This window comes from Fomitiporia mediterranea (assembly GCF_000271605.1).
Source record: "Fomitiporia mediterranea MF3/22 unplaced genomic scaffold FOMMEscaffold_9, whole genome shotgun sequence".
Classification (NCBI taxonomy): Eukaryota; Fungi; Basidiomycota; class Agaricomycetes; order Hymenochaetales; family Hymenochaetaceae; genus Fomitiporia; species Fomitiporia mediterranea.
In genome coordinates this window covers 966438-981455 of record NW_006760394.1, presented here as the reverse complement: position 1 = coordinate 981455, position 15018 = coordinate 966438, and the positions used below count along the sequence as shown (strand labels likewise).

Below are 15018 nucleotides of genomic sequence, written 5' to 3'. Positions count from 1 at the left end.
CGGCCCCCCAAGGTGAAACGATCATGCGCATCTGTTTGCCCTGTCCGTCATGTCAAGGACACTTGATTGTCTCCCGGCTTGGGCACTTGATCAAGTAAGAGCATACTGCGAACGGACTGCGTCTGTCCTGTATTTCTTACAAAACATAAGTGCCGTTCGTATCGCCTTTCGTATCCATGATTCTTATAAGAATACAGCTGGTCCAAAGCGTATCCTCACCTTGTCATACGTCCTCATCTCTGATGGCGAATCAGACTCTCGACTATGGACGCGTTCACTCATTCTTCACCCGATCTGATGCTGAAGATGTCGATCCAAACATGATGCAATTGCTTGTCACCGAGTTCATCACTGTACAGTACTTCGACGTCGCACTGTTGACTGTCTTAGTCTACCATGCTCGTACGTACTGCAATTTTTTTCTTGAACCAAGAACTCTGACGGAAAACGTAATCCAAGTGACGACACTGGATAAAGAGGTACGCTGGTCATGCAATTTCCTCCCAAGCACTCACTGAATTGTATTGCTACAGATAAAATGTTTTTGGATACGCCAAGTACCAAGTTTTGTATGCCTATGACTTATTAATCGTGACAAAGTCAAAGCCATGCGAACACATTAGTCTAATTTACTTTGCAGTGAGTGCTACTTGACAGTAGGTTAGCTAACTCGTTCCAACATCTGTGTTTAGAATCGCTACGTTGGTCTCCTTGGGACAATCTGTTATATAATCAGTATGCAAAATATTTACACTGCTCACTGGCGCGCAGGAAACAATTAACATTGATGCTTATTCTAGATCGAGGCTTCAATCAAAACACACTGAGGTGAGATAAAGAGCAACCAGGAATATAAACAGTATGTGCTGACCTTGGATCTGAACACGGGCCAAATATAGTTGTGCGTTTTCACCTCTAGCTACTCGTTCTTCCCATTGACTTAGAGATTAGGCCGGGCAACGACTTGGATATCTGGATTATGCAGTGAGCTGTCTACTAGCATACATTATGGTTCCAACTTAACTTAGTATCAGACTTAATTACAATTGTCCTTATAGACTGTAAGTATCACTTCCAATATTCACATAATATATTGCATCTACATAATTGCTCTACAGATATTCTTCAAATCCGCGTATTGGCCCTTTACCAACAAAGTAGGTATATTGCCTTTGGAGATGTTTTCTCAACCGAATCTTGTCAGACAGACCGCTTTCAATTTGCCTCAAAGTACTTCTTGCTGTAGAAGCAAGTATCGGACTTAGTTCTCTTATTTATGGGATTTTATTTGAAGAAAGTAAGATTTTCAAGTTGATTACACCTTAATTATAGAGTAGATTGAGACGTGATGCGCTTCAGTTGCAGTTAATCATTATGCACAGGGGATTGAGATTTGCAGGAGTAGCAGAAACCCTTCTCAGACACTGTCAATCATTCTATGGCAAATTTTATGCTCACACTACCATACCCTCTCTCTAATGTATAACAGGTCTGCTCTACTGACATATGGGATGATTTTACTTTGTTTGGCTCTTTTTAAGGCAGTAGAGTTCTGGAGAATATCTTCTGGTTTCAAAGGCTCTCGCCTTGTCAGAGTCCTTATTGAGGACCAGATTTTATATTACAGCTTGTAAGTGGAGCACATGTGTATAATAACATCTGACTCAGATTGTTGTAGTATAATATTTTGTTCGGTGATGCAGATAGTATATGACCAAATTTCAGGAATCAGCCCCTTTGTTGCGACTCTTCTGAGTGTAGCTGGAAGTCCGACACTTCTCTGTGTCCTTGGAAGCCACCTTCTAATCAATCTGAAGGAGGTAGGCGAGAGGGGAGTGAACAGAGGGACGAGTTACCAATCAAGGAATGTTAGTGACATTGAATTCGCTAAAGGTATGTTTACTTTTGCCTTTCTGTCCTAAGCAACGCTAATTCGTTTCAGGCGCTCAAGCATTCGCGGGATCTAACGAAGAAGGAACAAGCAATGCTTGACAAGCTCCATTTGTCGTCCACTCGACGGATGGATATCATACAGAAAGCTTATTCGTTGATTTACTCACTGTGCCCTCTGTTCTTGTCAATTACGTTTCTTTATATTGAGCTGCTTACTTATTCTGTGATCTTGTTGCCTGGTCATTGTTTTCCTGATGTCTTGATTAGCTATCCATGTTGAATGCCAATGATACCTCTTACACGGGACCCAATCAACAAAATTGTCAGTACACATATCTGTTTGCATATAATAAGGTGAACATTCTTGGAGACACAAGGGCAAGTTCAAACCGGTTTCGTGGATCCTGTCAAGCAGGATACATTGTTGAGAAAGGGCCATCAAAGCCAAAGAATCCGATAGGCTTGTCTTTATCTCGCAAATTAGTATTGAAGAAAGGCGCGATGTAGTAAAGGATAGAAAAGACTGGATGCTACCAGTAAGTGTTTGGGGGGAAGCAACCATCAGACGACCGCAGTGGAAGGTGGATAAACCTCACAGGTTACGAACAGCCGTGATAGGGCTTCCATCACACCACAAGCCGGCTCTACGGCATTTAGTCCTGGCATTTTATCCATCCAAGACATTAGATTATATCTAGAGAACCAGTTACAAATACACAGACTAATGGTACAGATAATGTCGGAGCATTCAGCAACAAGAAGAACAGGAAACGAGCAGCGGATGTAGTAAAATATGTCCAAGCCCAAGAAAGCGAAATAAAAATAGAATAAAGGTCATTAGATCTTAGTGAATGCAAAACGAGCAAGAAAATAAGGAATAAAAAAGCGCAGGGAACAAATAAGAGCAACGTAACAGGGAAGAAAAGAAAGCAAGAGGTCATTTAGAAGTCACCTGTCCCTCTCGTTTTCCACCTCCTCCAAGCGTTCCTCCAATCCACCTTCCGTTTCCCGCTGTTTTCCTTTTCTGTATGAGGTCCGAGACGAGGACGAGGGCGAGAAATGTCCCGAGTGTGTACTCGAAGGTGAAGTGGGTGACTCAACAGTCCTGCTGTCAAATTTTGTTTGTGTAGGTGAAGGTGTCAGTGCTTGTGCTGGAGTTCGTGCAGTTCGTGACCGACGTGACAAGGGTTGCAGTTCGTAGGCTTCCGCCTCCGCTTCGTAGCCTCGATCTTGATCTCGTTCTCGAATGATCTCTGGGTTCTTGTATCGGACGACGCTACTTCGGCCTTCACTAGGACTTGTACTATCGGTATGGCTTGCAAAACTCAAGAAGACACGCGTGTCATAGCTATCCGAAGCTGAGCTTGAGCCATAACCAGATCCCGAAGCTGTCCCTGAAGACAATCCCAATGGTTCAGGCTGTGTATTGTATTCAAGTGGCGTGACGAATGACATGTCCACTTGCGTTGTCATGAGCTCCGTATCGGGTGTTGTATTGTGTGAACGGATGTGTAAGAGGACGCGCGTGCAGAGAAGACTGTGCACAACACGTTGAGGACTGATGAACACGCGGGTTAGCAAAGACAGTAGAAATAGACGGGATCATACTCTCATGAAAACTCACGTCGTCAACCAATTTGCGAATGCAGGCTACCGGAACAAGGTTGTCAGTTAAACAAGCAAAGAAAAGGTGTAAGGATAACGCACTGGCGCAGCGAGAGCTGTGATGACATTGACAATTGAGAAAGCTGGTGACACATGTTTCCACGGTCAGCAACCACAATTTCACATCGCTAGAATGAATCACGGACTGAGCAGATACACATAGTAAAATAATCCTGCAAAATAAATTTATTAGACCCATAAACCGCATCGAAACCGAAGGCTCACCATCTTTGTACAGTTGCTTGATCAGAGGTGAGCGAATTTCTCGGGAAATATCTAGGAAAGCAGCAAAGCTGTAGAATGATGATCATGCGAGAACCAGAAGACGTACAATGTTGCCGCGCTCGTATCAATGTCATGGCAACTATGGCTGAAATATGCATGATCAGATACAAACTTCGCGATGGAGAACAGGTGAACAAGTACTCGTCTCGCAAAGTATGAGTAAGAGAAAAGCAACAAAAATTATAGAACTCGCGGGTTTCGATTGAGAACAGCCCCGTGGCATTGCTACATCTAATAGAAGGTTAACGCTAGTTTAACGTAAAATAACTTCCACTACGTACATGCGAAAGATTGCACTTCAAATTGGGTTACAATGATTCCAGGGATGAACACGCCCTGAAACCAAGTCCATCGGATCAGTCATGTTTGAATCCTACTAAGTATTTATACCAATCGGTACTTACGGCGCTCATGAAGATCAATATGTAGAGGATGATACGGTTCTGACCCCATATCGCATACGTTCGTACCATCAGAATCACTGACAGTTCACAAAGGTCAATGATCAAGCTTTATAATGTGGATGGAACATTTAAAAAACTTACTCTCAGAGATGATAATACCGATGACGATCAGCCCTAATCATCGGAATCGGTTAATTTAATGCGACGTGTCATGAGTATTTTTCGGTGTTTAACAAGGCTCACAAGTGACTGTTTGAAACCCGAGAAGACAGCCCTGGTGTAGTGGTCAGTACAATGTATCCAAATATGGTATTTGTATTTGAAATACTGACACGATCGGTGGATTTTCCGGTCAGCACTGAGTCCGCGACACACCGTTGAGAAGCAATCCCGGTTCTCAATTTAAACAAAGAAGCTCACGATGTAAGGACAGAAACGTATCCACAAAAGGTAAATATCGGTTGAGGAAGAATAGGATCTGAAGTTCGAGAGGCACATCGATGTTATCGCTGTCGATCAGTCTGCTAGACGCAATGCAGTGTCTTACTTTCACGAAGTTCCACCGTGACGGCCATATAAGCAGAACCTACATTAAATCAAGGTCATCATTTAATCGGCTTAAAAACATAACACTGGATTGGACCTCTTTATAGAATGTGACGAAGAAAACGTCGTAAACCTGGATAGGTAGGACCCGATGTCAATGGTTTCATGGAAACGGCGCTAATCCTCAACATACCAACAATGCACTGAATGCGGCTGAGAAGATTGTAAATTAAATGTTAGATAATCAGCACGGTGGGATTGCACGACGGAGCGGACGAAGAGCACCTATCGTTCCTGCTATGAGGTCCTGATTTTGTTCACGTAAAGCATTCCATTCAAATCAGTGATGTCCCCGAGGCCCAGACCGCTGGAATGAGCCGACAAAGACAGTGAGATGACTTACGATCCCGCCAACGATAGGCATCACCCCGCATCTGCTCCTCGGCGAATATGAAGAAGGGCGGCCGTGGAGGCGATGAGAAAACAGAGTCGTTTGAGTGGCTGTGTTTTTTTTCTTTGCAACTTCGCTTCTTTTTCCTACGCTTGCAATCACAGTCTCCTAATCCAATAAACAACTTTCAAAGTCTATGGTTGGAAAGAAGAGCTGTCTGTTGAAGTACCCGACATCCACAAGTTGCCGCATAAACCACGGCAATTTTCTGGGTATACGCAAATACTTATTCGCTGTGTGTCCGCGCACCAACATGCGCATTGCGCAGCACTTGGTTTTTCTTTTACCCACCAGATTTCGGTGCACTGCCACCATTCTGTGACAAGGACGTAACGTATATTCTTAAATTGATATCACGTGTTAATTTGACATTAACATTTCCCTTTTCAGAGTTTGTTTTCCTCCCCTTTGTCTCCGCTCCGCATTCACTGTGAATCTGATTGATTTATTTGTTCATCCTTGACTGTGCCACTGATACCTATACAGAGGAAAATTGAAGACACAGAGCTTGGAAGCTCCGTTGTATTTCCCATGAATACACCAGATGAATACAAACTAGTCTTTGCGGATCCTCCGAAGACGTATCGTGTTCATTTGTTTTGGCAAGCTTGGTCGCGGGATGATTTCTCCTCCGCACCTGAATCTCTCATATGAAACGGGATGCCGGAACTGACAGCGTATGTACTTTCCCCTTCGACAATCGCAGATCATTATTCAGCGATGGACTTGATTGTGGATTATTTGCCCGATGGACTCCAGGACGCTGAAGTTTAGGAATTCCTAAGGACAAATAAACCTCCTAGCCAAACCTGAATATTAGTGCTATTGACATTTACTTTGTCTGCGGTTTTCCGTGCCTTTCCCCCGCCGTCTGGCTCATACGCCTCCACGCATACTCCAAAATAGCTAGGAACTGAGGACGGATCACCAGACTGGAGAAAAGAAGACTCGTGGAATTCACCTCGTAGGCTTTCAGTGCTAAAGTTCCGGACAAATCCGTATTTGGTTCGGCATCTCAGGCGCTTGTTAGTCAACGAGAGCTTGCCCCTGACACGGTTGCAAAAACTGTTGGAAGGAGGCCTTTGTCCTCTTCCAGATTCCAGAGTGGAATACACATAGTGAAAGGATGGACGAAATCGTTCGGTTTGCCATGTGGTAAGGATCTACACCTCTGTACCTGACGGCCTTGATGCTGATCCAGACCTGTCTAGAAATCTCGCTCAATAGGAATTAGTCCTCCAAAAAATCCTTTTGTTCTTCCGCGATTTGTCGTAAATTCCGTTCAATGGCCTCCCGAGCCAGTTATACCCCCCTTCCATGGCTGAAAACGGGATAGATGAGCTGGAACGCTCTTTCTCTGTCCGCGGAATACACCCCTGGCCGAGTCTATATCAAATATTTCCTGCGTATAAAGCCTCAGTAAGTGGATCCAAACTCCCCATCCTGCTCTTGGAATCCACTCGAACTCCTAAAAAAGTCCCAAGAATGAAGCTCTTCACTGCATCTTTTGTCCTTCTTGCGTTCTTGCAGGGTGGTCTTGGTGCAAGCCTTAGTCGTGATTCCGTAAAGAGCAGGGGACTCACAGCGTGTCCGTCGGCGGTTGCGGTCAATTCTTCGACCGTTAGCGTCAATGGTCATGACATCCAACGTACCACTTTCCAATGTCCTGACGACAGTCTGGTAGCAAAGACCAACGAACGATTGCTCTCTGAGAGATCTCCAGTCTCGGAACCCGACAGCTTGATTGAATTGAAGCGCCGTAGTACAGCTGAGTGCAGGACTGCTGCACCTGAATGTCAATGCGGTCAACCTAGTAAATACTTTAATTAATTCTCGGTCGACGTTTTTGAATTTAAGCTCACCGATGTTTTTAGCGACTTGCACATGTGTCAGCACAACACCCAACGCTCCAAACGGAAACGACTGTGCCATCCTCATCGACACTCTTAGAGTCATACCTCAAGTCGAAGGAGCGACATTCGTCGTGCAGCCGAGGACTTTCCAGCTCCTCCAATTTGAATCATGTATGTTAATTTCAGTTTTGGCTAAATACTGTGGTTCTAACTTTCACAAATTGAAGGTGGCATCGAATTTTCTAATCTTGGTACCGGAAGGAACCCCACCGCGCTTGAATACTGCTGGGATGAAGAAGTCTGTAACACTTCCTTCTGACCCTTACGAGTAACTTCTAACAAGTGGCTGTATGAAGGTCGCCCTCATGGGATTGAGCAACGAGGACTGCCTAGAATCAGGCGTCAGTACCGGCGCTTCTTGCAATCCTACTGATGGTCTTTGGAACCTTCAGTAAGTCTGAACTCACGTAGTTTTTCGAATTGAGATACGAGAAGCTTACTGAGCGATTGTAGAATATTGCGCATTGGTTCTTAAGCGAATTAATCAGACGTCTAAGATATTGTATACACGAACGTCTCTCGGGCGAACATCGTGTCCGTTAACCTGGAAACATGGTTAGATTTGTTCTCTTTTTATACGTTTATATATAGCATGTAGCGTCCTGTACTGAACGTTTTGGCCCATGTTTGGAATACTAAGAAGATTGAAGAAAATTGTCCGCGAACTCTCACATTAAGGTGTTACGTAGCTGCTATTTAGATATGATTTCGACGCTGGAGGTCAAAGAAGTTCTCAATAATAAGGTTTTCCGTGCACTCTCACAACTGCTTAGACCTCGGTTCCAGTTCGTTATACTACTTCAGTCGGGAAGTAATCGGAGTTGTGAAGAGCATAATGGATAACTAGCCTAAAGAACTTAGTAGAACTGTCAAGCGTTGTACGTGTCTGGTTCTCATCGCTGATGTTGACTGGAGAAATTTGCGACGCTATCCCGCATTGATCGCATTTTGCATGGCAAAGCTCGGCATCCTCAGGTCTAAGATGCATCCTTCTTCCTCGAGACTGAGACTGTCAACAAATAGGAACGCAGAACTCACTCTGAAAGCATGCAGTAACGCGTCTCCCTTCTCTATCTTTCAAGCGGCCCAAACTCTGCACTTGAAACGGAATTCGGATCCAACATTTTCAAAAGCGGAACATCCTGACTGAAAATACATTCAAAAATCCCGTGCTTTCCCCCATGTGTCTAAAGGTCTGCACCTGTTTCTTCTACGTAACTTCGGTTAGATCAGATCTTTAGAATGGTTACGACCTGGCTGAGAAGTTTAACGAGCTATTAATGTCCCTACTCTTTTGCGATCCATTTAGTATATGCAGGTACAGGTCAGTGGCTCTCGGATCAAATGATATCCTTTCTTCGGTCAGATGTAAGGGGCGGGCTATGGACAAGTTTACTGGATCAAAAGAACATCTTATGCTGAGGTCCAGAGTAATTATCCCACAGGTATAAAATCTCCAGAGCTGTATGCTTAAATATTCGTCCTACTCTTGGACTCCTGTAAGACATTTTGCAATTTGCTGGCAATGAAGTTCTCTACTGTAACTCTCGCCCTTCTTGTACTTTCGCTGGAGTGCTTTGGAGCGCTGAGTTTGGGCCGTGACTCCAGTAATAACCAAGGGCTTTCGTCATGTCCATCGGCAACTGTGGTCAATTCTACGACGATCAGTGTCAATGGTCACGCCGTACAACGTATGACTTTCCAATGCCCAGACGGTGCGGTATCAGCGAAAGTGAAGACGGCGTCGCCTGCTGGCGGATCGTCTCCAATCGTTACACCCGCGGGTCTATCAAAGCTGGCGCGGCGAAGCTCAGTGGAATGCAAGACTACAGGCAGTGAATGTCAGTGTGGTCAAATGGGTGAGTATATTTAACGGTATCCGTGTCAAAGTGTTAGTAATTTTTTTATGTTCATTTTAGCCTCGTGTGTCTGTGATAATTTGACTCAGAACAGTCCTACTGGCGATGATTGTGCAATTTTAATGGACTCCCTCAAGGTGATACCCCAGCTTGAAGGACCGTCATTTCTTGTCCCCTTTTCACAGATCCAGATCATCCAATTCCAGACATGTATGATCCTCTCCTTCGATCTTGTAGATTATACACCTAACTTCGAAACTGTTTTACACTGCAGGTGCAATCGAGCTAGAGAACTTTAATCTCAATGGCGGGCCGCTTGAATTTTGCTGGGATGACCTTGTAAAAAATTTCTTTGTGTCTCCTCTTAGAAATCACCAGTCTAATGCAGCGTATGATCTGATCAAGGTCTTCTTGGCGGGAATTACTAACGAGAACTGCATTGAAAGGGGTGAAAGTACGGGGGCCGATTGTATTCCCAATAACGACCTCTGGGTATTTGAGTGAGTCAGATTTTTAACTTATTATAACCAGACGCTTACCGGATGTTGCTAGGTTGTTCCGCATTAGCTCGTAATTGGAAGCATTCACTACTCAGATATCCGTAGTTATGTCCTTGAAATTGTCAATGACTCCATATGGCCAACAGATCTCAGCTCAGAAGCACAAAAGCACAAATATACTTTTGCCTTTCTCAGAAAGTAGAGGTTTACACGAGTCTCATCCTACCATGCTTCTCTTTCGTCCACGCAGCCGAACTAAGTAGCCTCATTCAGAAATCATGCCTGAGCAGTAAAATCGTCACTCGCCTTCATCCAACTTTTTACTTATGGATTGCCAGCCCTTCCCGCTTTCAGCTGCGTATGCATCGAGTACCTGTTATTTAGCATGAGCCACGGACTTCACAAGAAATGTCGATCTAGTTGATTGGGTACTGACCAACTCAAACAAAGGTTCAGAGTCTGGGTGAGTTGATGCGAATGCGCGCTCAAGGACGTAGAGATCAACCGCCTTATCTTCCACCAAAGCAGAGATGAATGATAAGCCAAAGTCAATTAATATCTTAATCGTAACATGTCACTTAAGTTAGTTGCTCCCATGTTCAAGTATGAGAAGTGGCATACGACTTCTGTTCTGCTTTTTGTCTTGTCCGGTGAGAATTTGGGAAGTCGCTTTCGAAGCATCATGTTGGATGTAGTGAGGTCTCCATGTACAACATCGACTTTATGCATCTTTGCGATCTCGACACCGATCATGGTCATCAATTCAGCTATAATTTGGATGTTAGTAAGTGGATAAATAAGAGTAAAGAGGGCCCTTGCGTTGAGCGAGTCCATATTCAGCAAGGTGGCTGACTACGGAATCCGGGTCGTCACCAGCACTTATTGCGTTGATGTTCTCATCTGGTATGTCTGATTCTTCATCGGCCCCAAGGAGGCTCCTCACACTCTTTCCCTCTATCCATTCAATACCAATCACGCCTTCTGAGGCGTCGACCATTCGGATACCAGGAACTTGAACGCCGGACCTACGTTAATTCATCGCAGCTGGTCATCGTTAGCAGCCTAATATCGATCCGTTGCGAGCCTACCTTAAACATTTCATGAGTGCTCGTGCTTCGCCTGCAACACGAGCTTTTGTTAAAGTTGTGTCAAGTATCGCATGTCGATAGTTTTTCTTGAACCGATACTTCAGAAGAATTGGTTCGGAAGATGCTGGGTTTGGATGGAGGAAGCTCTTGTATACTTTCTGCAACACTTCGTAATTCAGAAGATGCTACAATAGTATCAAATGGATGACCTGTACAGCTTCCGCGCCTTGCTTTACAAGTTGGGTTTCCGGAGATTCTAACCATGCCAATGTTGGTGAAGGCATTACAAGCAAGTTTGTTTCCTTTGTAAGCGAGTCAACATGCATGATGAATGTATTTTTATCCATTATATGCGGAAAAATACTGACCGAGGCCTTTGAACCGAAAGTAAAGTGAGTGTGAACGATCGAGAACAACAATCCGAAATCAAGTGATGCCATCCTTGGCGTAAGTTATCAGGAAGTTGTAATCGTGGGAATATTTTGACCTTCCATTCTCTTCAGGTCTTTACCACCATGACCTCGTTCGTCGTACACAAACAAGCCTATGCCAAAATTGCCTTTCATGCTGCCAAATATCCACACAGACAGGTCAATGGCTTACTCGTGGGCAAGGAGAAATCAGGTTCGATTGAATTTACGGACGCAATACCGTTGTTGCATCACTGGACAAACTTGAGCCCGAGCATGGAAATCGGCTTGGATCTTGTGAGTTAGTCGTGTATCTTCTCATGCCTGGGGATGCTTACGATTTCTCGCCTGATACGAGAGGCCAGCAACTATGCTCAGTCGAACGGACTTGAAGTAGCCGGTTTCTATCAGGTTTCTGAGCACATAACGGATACGACACTCACTGCAGTTGGTGAGAAAGTTGCCGACACGATTAGGAAGGGCTTCCCCAACGCCGTTGCGTTCGTAGTAAGTTTAGATAATAACTCAGATTATAGCATGCTTACAGGCAGTGCCTAGGTTGATGGCTCAAAGTTAGCTGCTGGAGAGCCTGCCCTTATCGTAAGTTGGAAGTAGTGGAATAAACTATCTCTACATATCAATTGACCCCTACCTAGCCTTATCTTCCACAAGGCAGTTCTACGTCTTGGAGGCCCGCAAACGACGGAGTACAGCCTTTCACAGACTCCTCCCGCTTTAAGCTATCGACGCCGAACATCACATCGAGTATTTTACGGCTCATACGGGAAGACCGTATACATCAGAAGCTGGGCGATTTTGACGAACACTTAGAGGATGTGTCGATTGACTGGCTACGAAACAGTGAATGTAATATCGAAAACTAGGCCTCTTCTCTGCTAACATGAAGACCTTTCTAAATCCCGTTCCCGTGGGGTCCGGACTTGCCGTCTAAAACACCGTCTAGCCACCCTCGACACGTTGTATCCTGATAATCGCATGCTAGCATATTACAACTTGAGACTATATTTTTCCGCTTCTTTCGGGCCCGACACTGCTTCACTTCGTAGTCGCGCCTATTTGAACGGTGAAAGATCGAGAATGAATGGGCTCTAGTCACGCGAAAAAACAGGGAAAGAGTTTTCTTTGACTATCGAACGTCATCCGATGGAAGCATCATCACCACTTTATAAACCTATAAAAAGGATAGCAATGAGACTCAAGCATCATAAAAGCGATGTTTAGTAGTACCCTTGCGGTTTTCTCCGTTTCCGTATTGTTCGTTCCTACTGGTTTTGCCGCTAACAGATGACGAGTCGGAGGGAACTACCTCAGTCTGCTCCATTCTCCGGGAACATGATATCCCTGAATGAGGCCAACACTGGAGGTTCATGAATTGCTTTCGTTGCCTGAACTTTCTGTCTTATTTTTTTGCTGATCAAGCAACAGTGCGCATCCGGCTTTAGAGCCAATTAATGTGCTCTTCAGTTCGGGATCCTTTCGAATGAGTGGCTTAGCTTGTCTCAATAGGAGAACGGCTCTTCATTAATTCGTTTTAGGCCCTGTAGTACCAAGATCTTTGCAGTACTTCACATAACTGCTAACACACTGGCGAGTCAATGGTGCAAGAAGACATAGTCTCCTGGGCACAGGCAAGGTGTACGTATGATATTTCCCTTTGCGCCCTCTTTATGCTGATGATATTCTGTAACATTAAGTAACACTATCGCTAGTGAAAAGGTGAGAAGGAACACCTGTACTATTGAGGAGGCCATCGAACCTAGTGCATAGAGGTGAAGTGGTGAGATAAACCAGAGAGTGAGTCGTTGCTATTTACTGGTATCAGGCTAGTATCTTATTGCTTATCTAGGACGGTTGTTGCGTGCGAATGAGAGCATTAAACCTTATCCGGGAATGCATCAGTTAACGGGCAAAGTCGTTGAGAAAGTTAAAGCAACACCGGTATTGCAGTAGGCAATGTTTTGCCAATATGAAGCTCTTTCCGCACGCGGTTCGTGTGTCAATCGGCAGTTCTGTCGAAATCACGAGCTAGCATTGACGCGTGGCAGTCCGATAACCACATGCTTATCGGCAACATGACAACACAAAAGCTATATGTCTCCCTCACTTTCGGAGCCGGTGCTGTCTTGTGTCCGCAGTAACGCCTATCCGAACGGCGGAAGAATTTAGCTCTCATATAAAACATGCATTTCCCAAATTCCGAGAACCATCCGACAGAATCATGCGGCCCGCTATGGTGTACTCATCGTGCAAAGTGACTGGTTTAAAATCTGAGCAACAAATCCGAGGACCACCCTCAAGCCATTATGGTTAACAGCATCCTCGCAGCCGTCTTTCTCTTCCTGTCGTTCGTCCCCGGAATTTTGTCCGCCGACTGGTGGACAGTCGAATGGGATGCGGCAGAGTTCACTTCGATGTCAGGAGACATGATAGTTCCGGATACGCCTGATGCTGGAGGAACACCGTACGTTTGGCCAGGCCTCCAACCGGGATCAACGGGTGTTTTGCAAGCTGTTTTGGATGGAAGGTGCGCAGATGTTCGGAGAAAGTTTTAATTTATAAGATGGGATGACCACTATCGATTTGTTGGTAGATCGGGAACATGGTGGATCGGTGATGGGTGCGCTCTTTTCTCGTTCTGATAATGTCATTATCTGACCAAGGTTTAGCTATTATGGGACACCTAGGTTGGTCATTGATATCAAGCACAAATATGATTTGGCCTGCTTATTAGTCCTCTAAATATATTTAGCCTGCCTTGGGGATCTGGATTCAACGCCTATCCAGGTATGGTTTTTGCAAGATACTACCGATATCTGATGCTGATAGAACGTTTGTGTCAAGGCCAAACCGTGCACTTCACCTTCTCGGTCGATTCCAGTGGTACCTGGACCTGCACGCTGTCTGGACCAGGTTCTGCAAAGAGCACATTCGCACTGTCAGGACTAACTATGACCCGGTCTGTTCTCTCTCAGACCCCTCTGAATGCTTTGTGCTGATTGAACCCAAGTGCGATCTTGGCTGTGGAATTATATGATGTGGCCTTTAACTTCGGTCCAGTAACCGTAAGTAGCATGTGCTTTCCAATCTCTTCAGAATGTCCTAATACCATGTTCACGATCTGCAGTATCGGAATCTCGTCCTGACCGCCACCACCCCGGCGAGTCAGTGGTGTGGGAAAACGTCATCGCTCGGATACAGTAGCGGGGTATGTGTGGACTCTTCTTTCTCTCCGCTTTCAGTGAGCTGATGGTGTTCTGGAATTCAAGGGGTATACTGTCAGCGGTGCCACGGCAAATGGGAATACGTGTTCTATCAACGAGGTCATCATGCCGAGTGCATCTTAGAGTTGAGTTTATTGGTGGGAGCCGATCGGACATCTCAATGACTACTTTGGTTGGCCTTTGTCAATTGTATGCTCATACTTGGGCCGAGTGGCCACCGTCTGTTTTCCTTACCGGAAGAATCACATATAGTGTTTGTCTCTCCCTGTCCGACGCTTTGTATTCCCATCGCGGGCTCCGATTTCCGAAGAATCCTCGCACACCGCCAGACTTATACAGTCGATCACACGGCACGTCAAGAAGAGGTCTGAAGAACTAGAGAAGGACCCTGCAGTTTTCAAATACAATATGCCGAAGATCTCTATGGAAGTCCAGTGTGTACTCTCGTTTGGCGCCTCGAATTTGCCGCGGACATCTTGATCAGCGCCTTGTACTTATTGAATTGTTTCCCAGTTGAACGCCATTACACTTCGGCGATTGTTTCGTCGTGATGGATGATCACCTCGTGCATGATGGCGTTCCATTCCCCTACCGCTCGTGCCTGACGTATAATTGACACTGATGTGCCGCCTTCCCCGGATTCGCTACAATGCCGACTTGTCTAGTTCACCGTCCTATTGATCTGCAGTTGAGCAGATGGAATGTCTTCGCGTAGGTTCTTGACCTTTGCGATTTCCCACAAGGACCAACGTGCCACCAGCC

The 15018-nt window shown here is 45.1% G+C and overlaps 7 protein-coding genes across 7 annotated transcripts; 5 read left to right on the top strand and 2 right to left on the bottom strand.

The window, feature by feature from the left end:
- Positions 1-242: 242 nt before the first annotated feature.
- Positions 243-988, top strand: FOMMEDRAFT_159164 (uncharacterized protein; the record flags this gene model as incomplete). Its single annotated transcript, XM_007269180.1, has 3 exons — positions 243-402; positions 460-479; positions 920-988. The coding sequence occupies 3 exons, from the start codon at positions 243-245 to the stop codon at positions 986-988; spliced, it is 249 nt and encodes an 82-aa protein (XP_007269242.1).
- Positions 989-2704: 1716 nt separating this feature from the next.
- On the bottom strand, positions 2705-5505 carry FOMMEDRAFT_169913 (uncharacterized protein; the record flags this gene model as incomplete). Its single annotated transcript, XM_007269179.1, has 19 exons — positions 2705-3451; positions 3518-3543; positions 3601-3641; positions 3705-3731; positions 3784-3834; positions 3890-3928; positions 3985-4074; positions 4125-4179; positions 4248-4324; positions 4389-4421; positions 4491-4521; positions 4580-4605; positions 4668-4725; positions 4795-4833; positions 4891-4926; positions 4987-5006; positions 5079-5100; positions 5197-5352; positions 5419-5505. 19 exons carry the CDS (start codon positions 5503-5505, stop codon positions 2842-2844), a joined length of 1524 nt encoding a protein of 507 aa, XP_007269241.1. The 3' UTR covers positions 2705-2841.
- Positions 5506-6721: 1216 nt separating this feature from the next.
- On the top strand, positions 6722-7657 carry FOMMEDRAFT_22258 (uncharacterized protein). The gene is made up of 5 exons (XM_007269178.1): positions 6722-7057; positions 7119-7268; positions 7325-7395; positions 7454-7548; positions 7611-7657. Exons 1-5 carry the CDS (start codon positions 6730-6732, stop codon positions 7630-7632), a joined length of 666 nt encoding a protein of 221 aa, XP_007269240.1. The 5' UTR covers positions 6722-6729; the 3' UTR covers positions 7633-7657.
- A 1025-nt stretch (positions 7658-8682) lies between these two features.
- Positions 8683-9590, top strand: FOMMEDRAFT_159161 (uncharacterized protein; the record flags this gene model as incomplete). The annotated part of the gene is made up of 4 exons (XM_007269177.1): positions 8683-9016; positions 9077-9226; positions 9291-9516; positions 9569-9590. 4 exons carry the CDS (start codon positions 8683-8685, stop codon positions 9588-9590), a joined length of 732 nt encoding a protein of 243 aa, XP_007269239.1.
- On the bottom strand, positions 9556-10888 carry FOMMEDRAFT_169910 (uncharacterized protein; the record flags this gene model as incomplete). Its single annotated transcript, XM_007269176.1, has 7 exons — positions 9556-9771; positions 9823-9889; positions 9953-10075; positions 10138-10283; positions 10336-10541; positions 10605-10762; positions 10820-10888. 7 exons carry the CDS (start codon positions 10886-10888, stop codon positions 9734-9736), a joined length of 807 nt encoding a protein of 268 aa, XP_007269238.1. The 3' UTR covers positions 9556-9733.
- A 237-nt stretch (positions 10889-11125) lies between these two features.
- FOMMEDRAFT_66242 (UPF0172-domain-containing protein) lies at positions 11126-11883 on the top strand (the record flags this gene model as incomplete). The annotated part of the gene is made up of 4 exons (XM_007269175.1): positions 11126-11311; positions 11375-11521; positions 11573-11628; positions 11691-11883. Coding segments are annotated over 4 exons (582 nt in total), but the record flags the coding sequence as incomplete, so codon positions are not given.
- A 1455-nt stretch (positions 11884-13338) lies between these two features.
- FOMMEDRAFT_91295 (uncharacterized protein) lies at positions 13339-14379 on the top strand (the record flags this gene model as incomplete). The annotated part of the gene is made up of 8 exons (XM_007269174.1): positions 13339-13559; positions 13626-13652; positions 13702-13719; positions 13785-13819; positions 13877-13991; positions 14043-14097; positions 14160-14240; positions 14302-14379. 8 exons carry the CDS (start codon positions 13339-13341, stop codon positions 14377-14379), a joined length of 630 nt encoding a protein of 209 aa, XP_007269236.1.
- Positions 14380-15018: the final 639 nt, after the last annotated feature.

Bases quoted from the DNA above. Each gene is read 5' to 3' on its own strand.
- FOMMEDRAFT_22258 (XM_007269178.1), top strand. From the start codon at position 6,730: ATGAAGCTCTTCACTGCATCTTTTGTCCTTCTTGCGTTCTTGCAGGGT. The intron at 7,269-7,324 runs GTATGTTAATTT...CACAAATTGAAG, and splicing joins GCTCCTCCAATTTGAATCAT to GTGGCATCGAATTTTCTAAT. The intron at 7,396-7,453 runs GTCTGTAACACT...GGCTGTATGAAG, and splicing joins AATACTGCTGGGATGAAGAA to GTCGCCCTCATGGGATTGAG.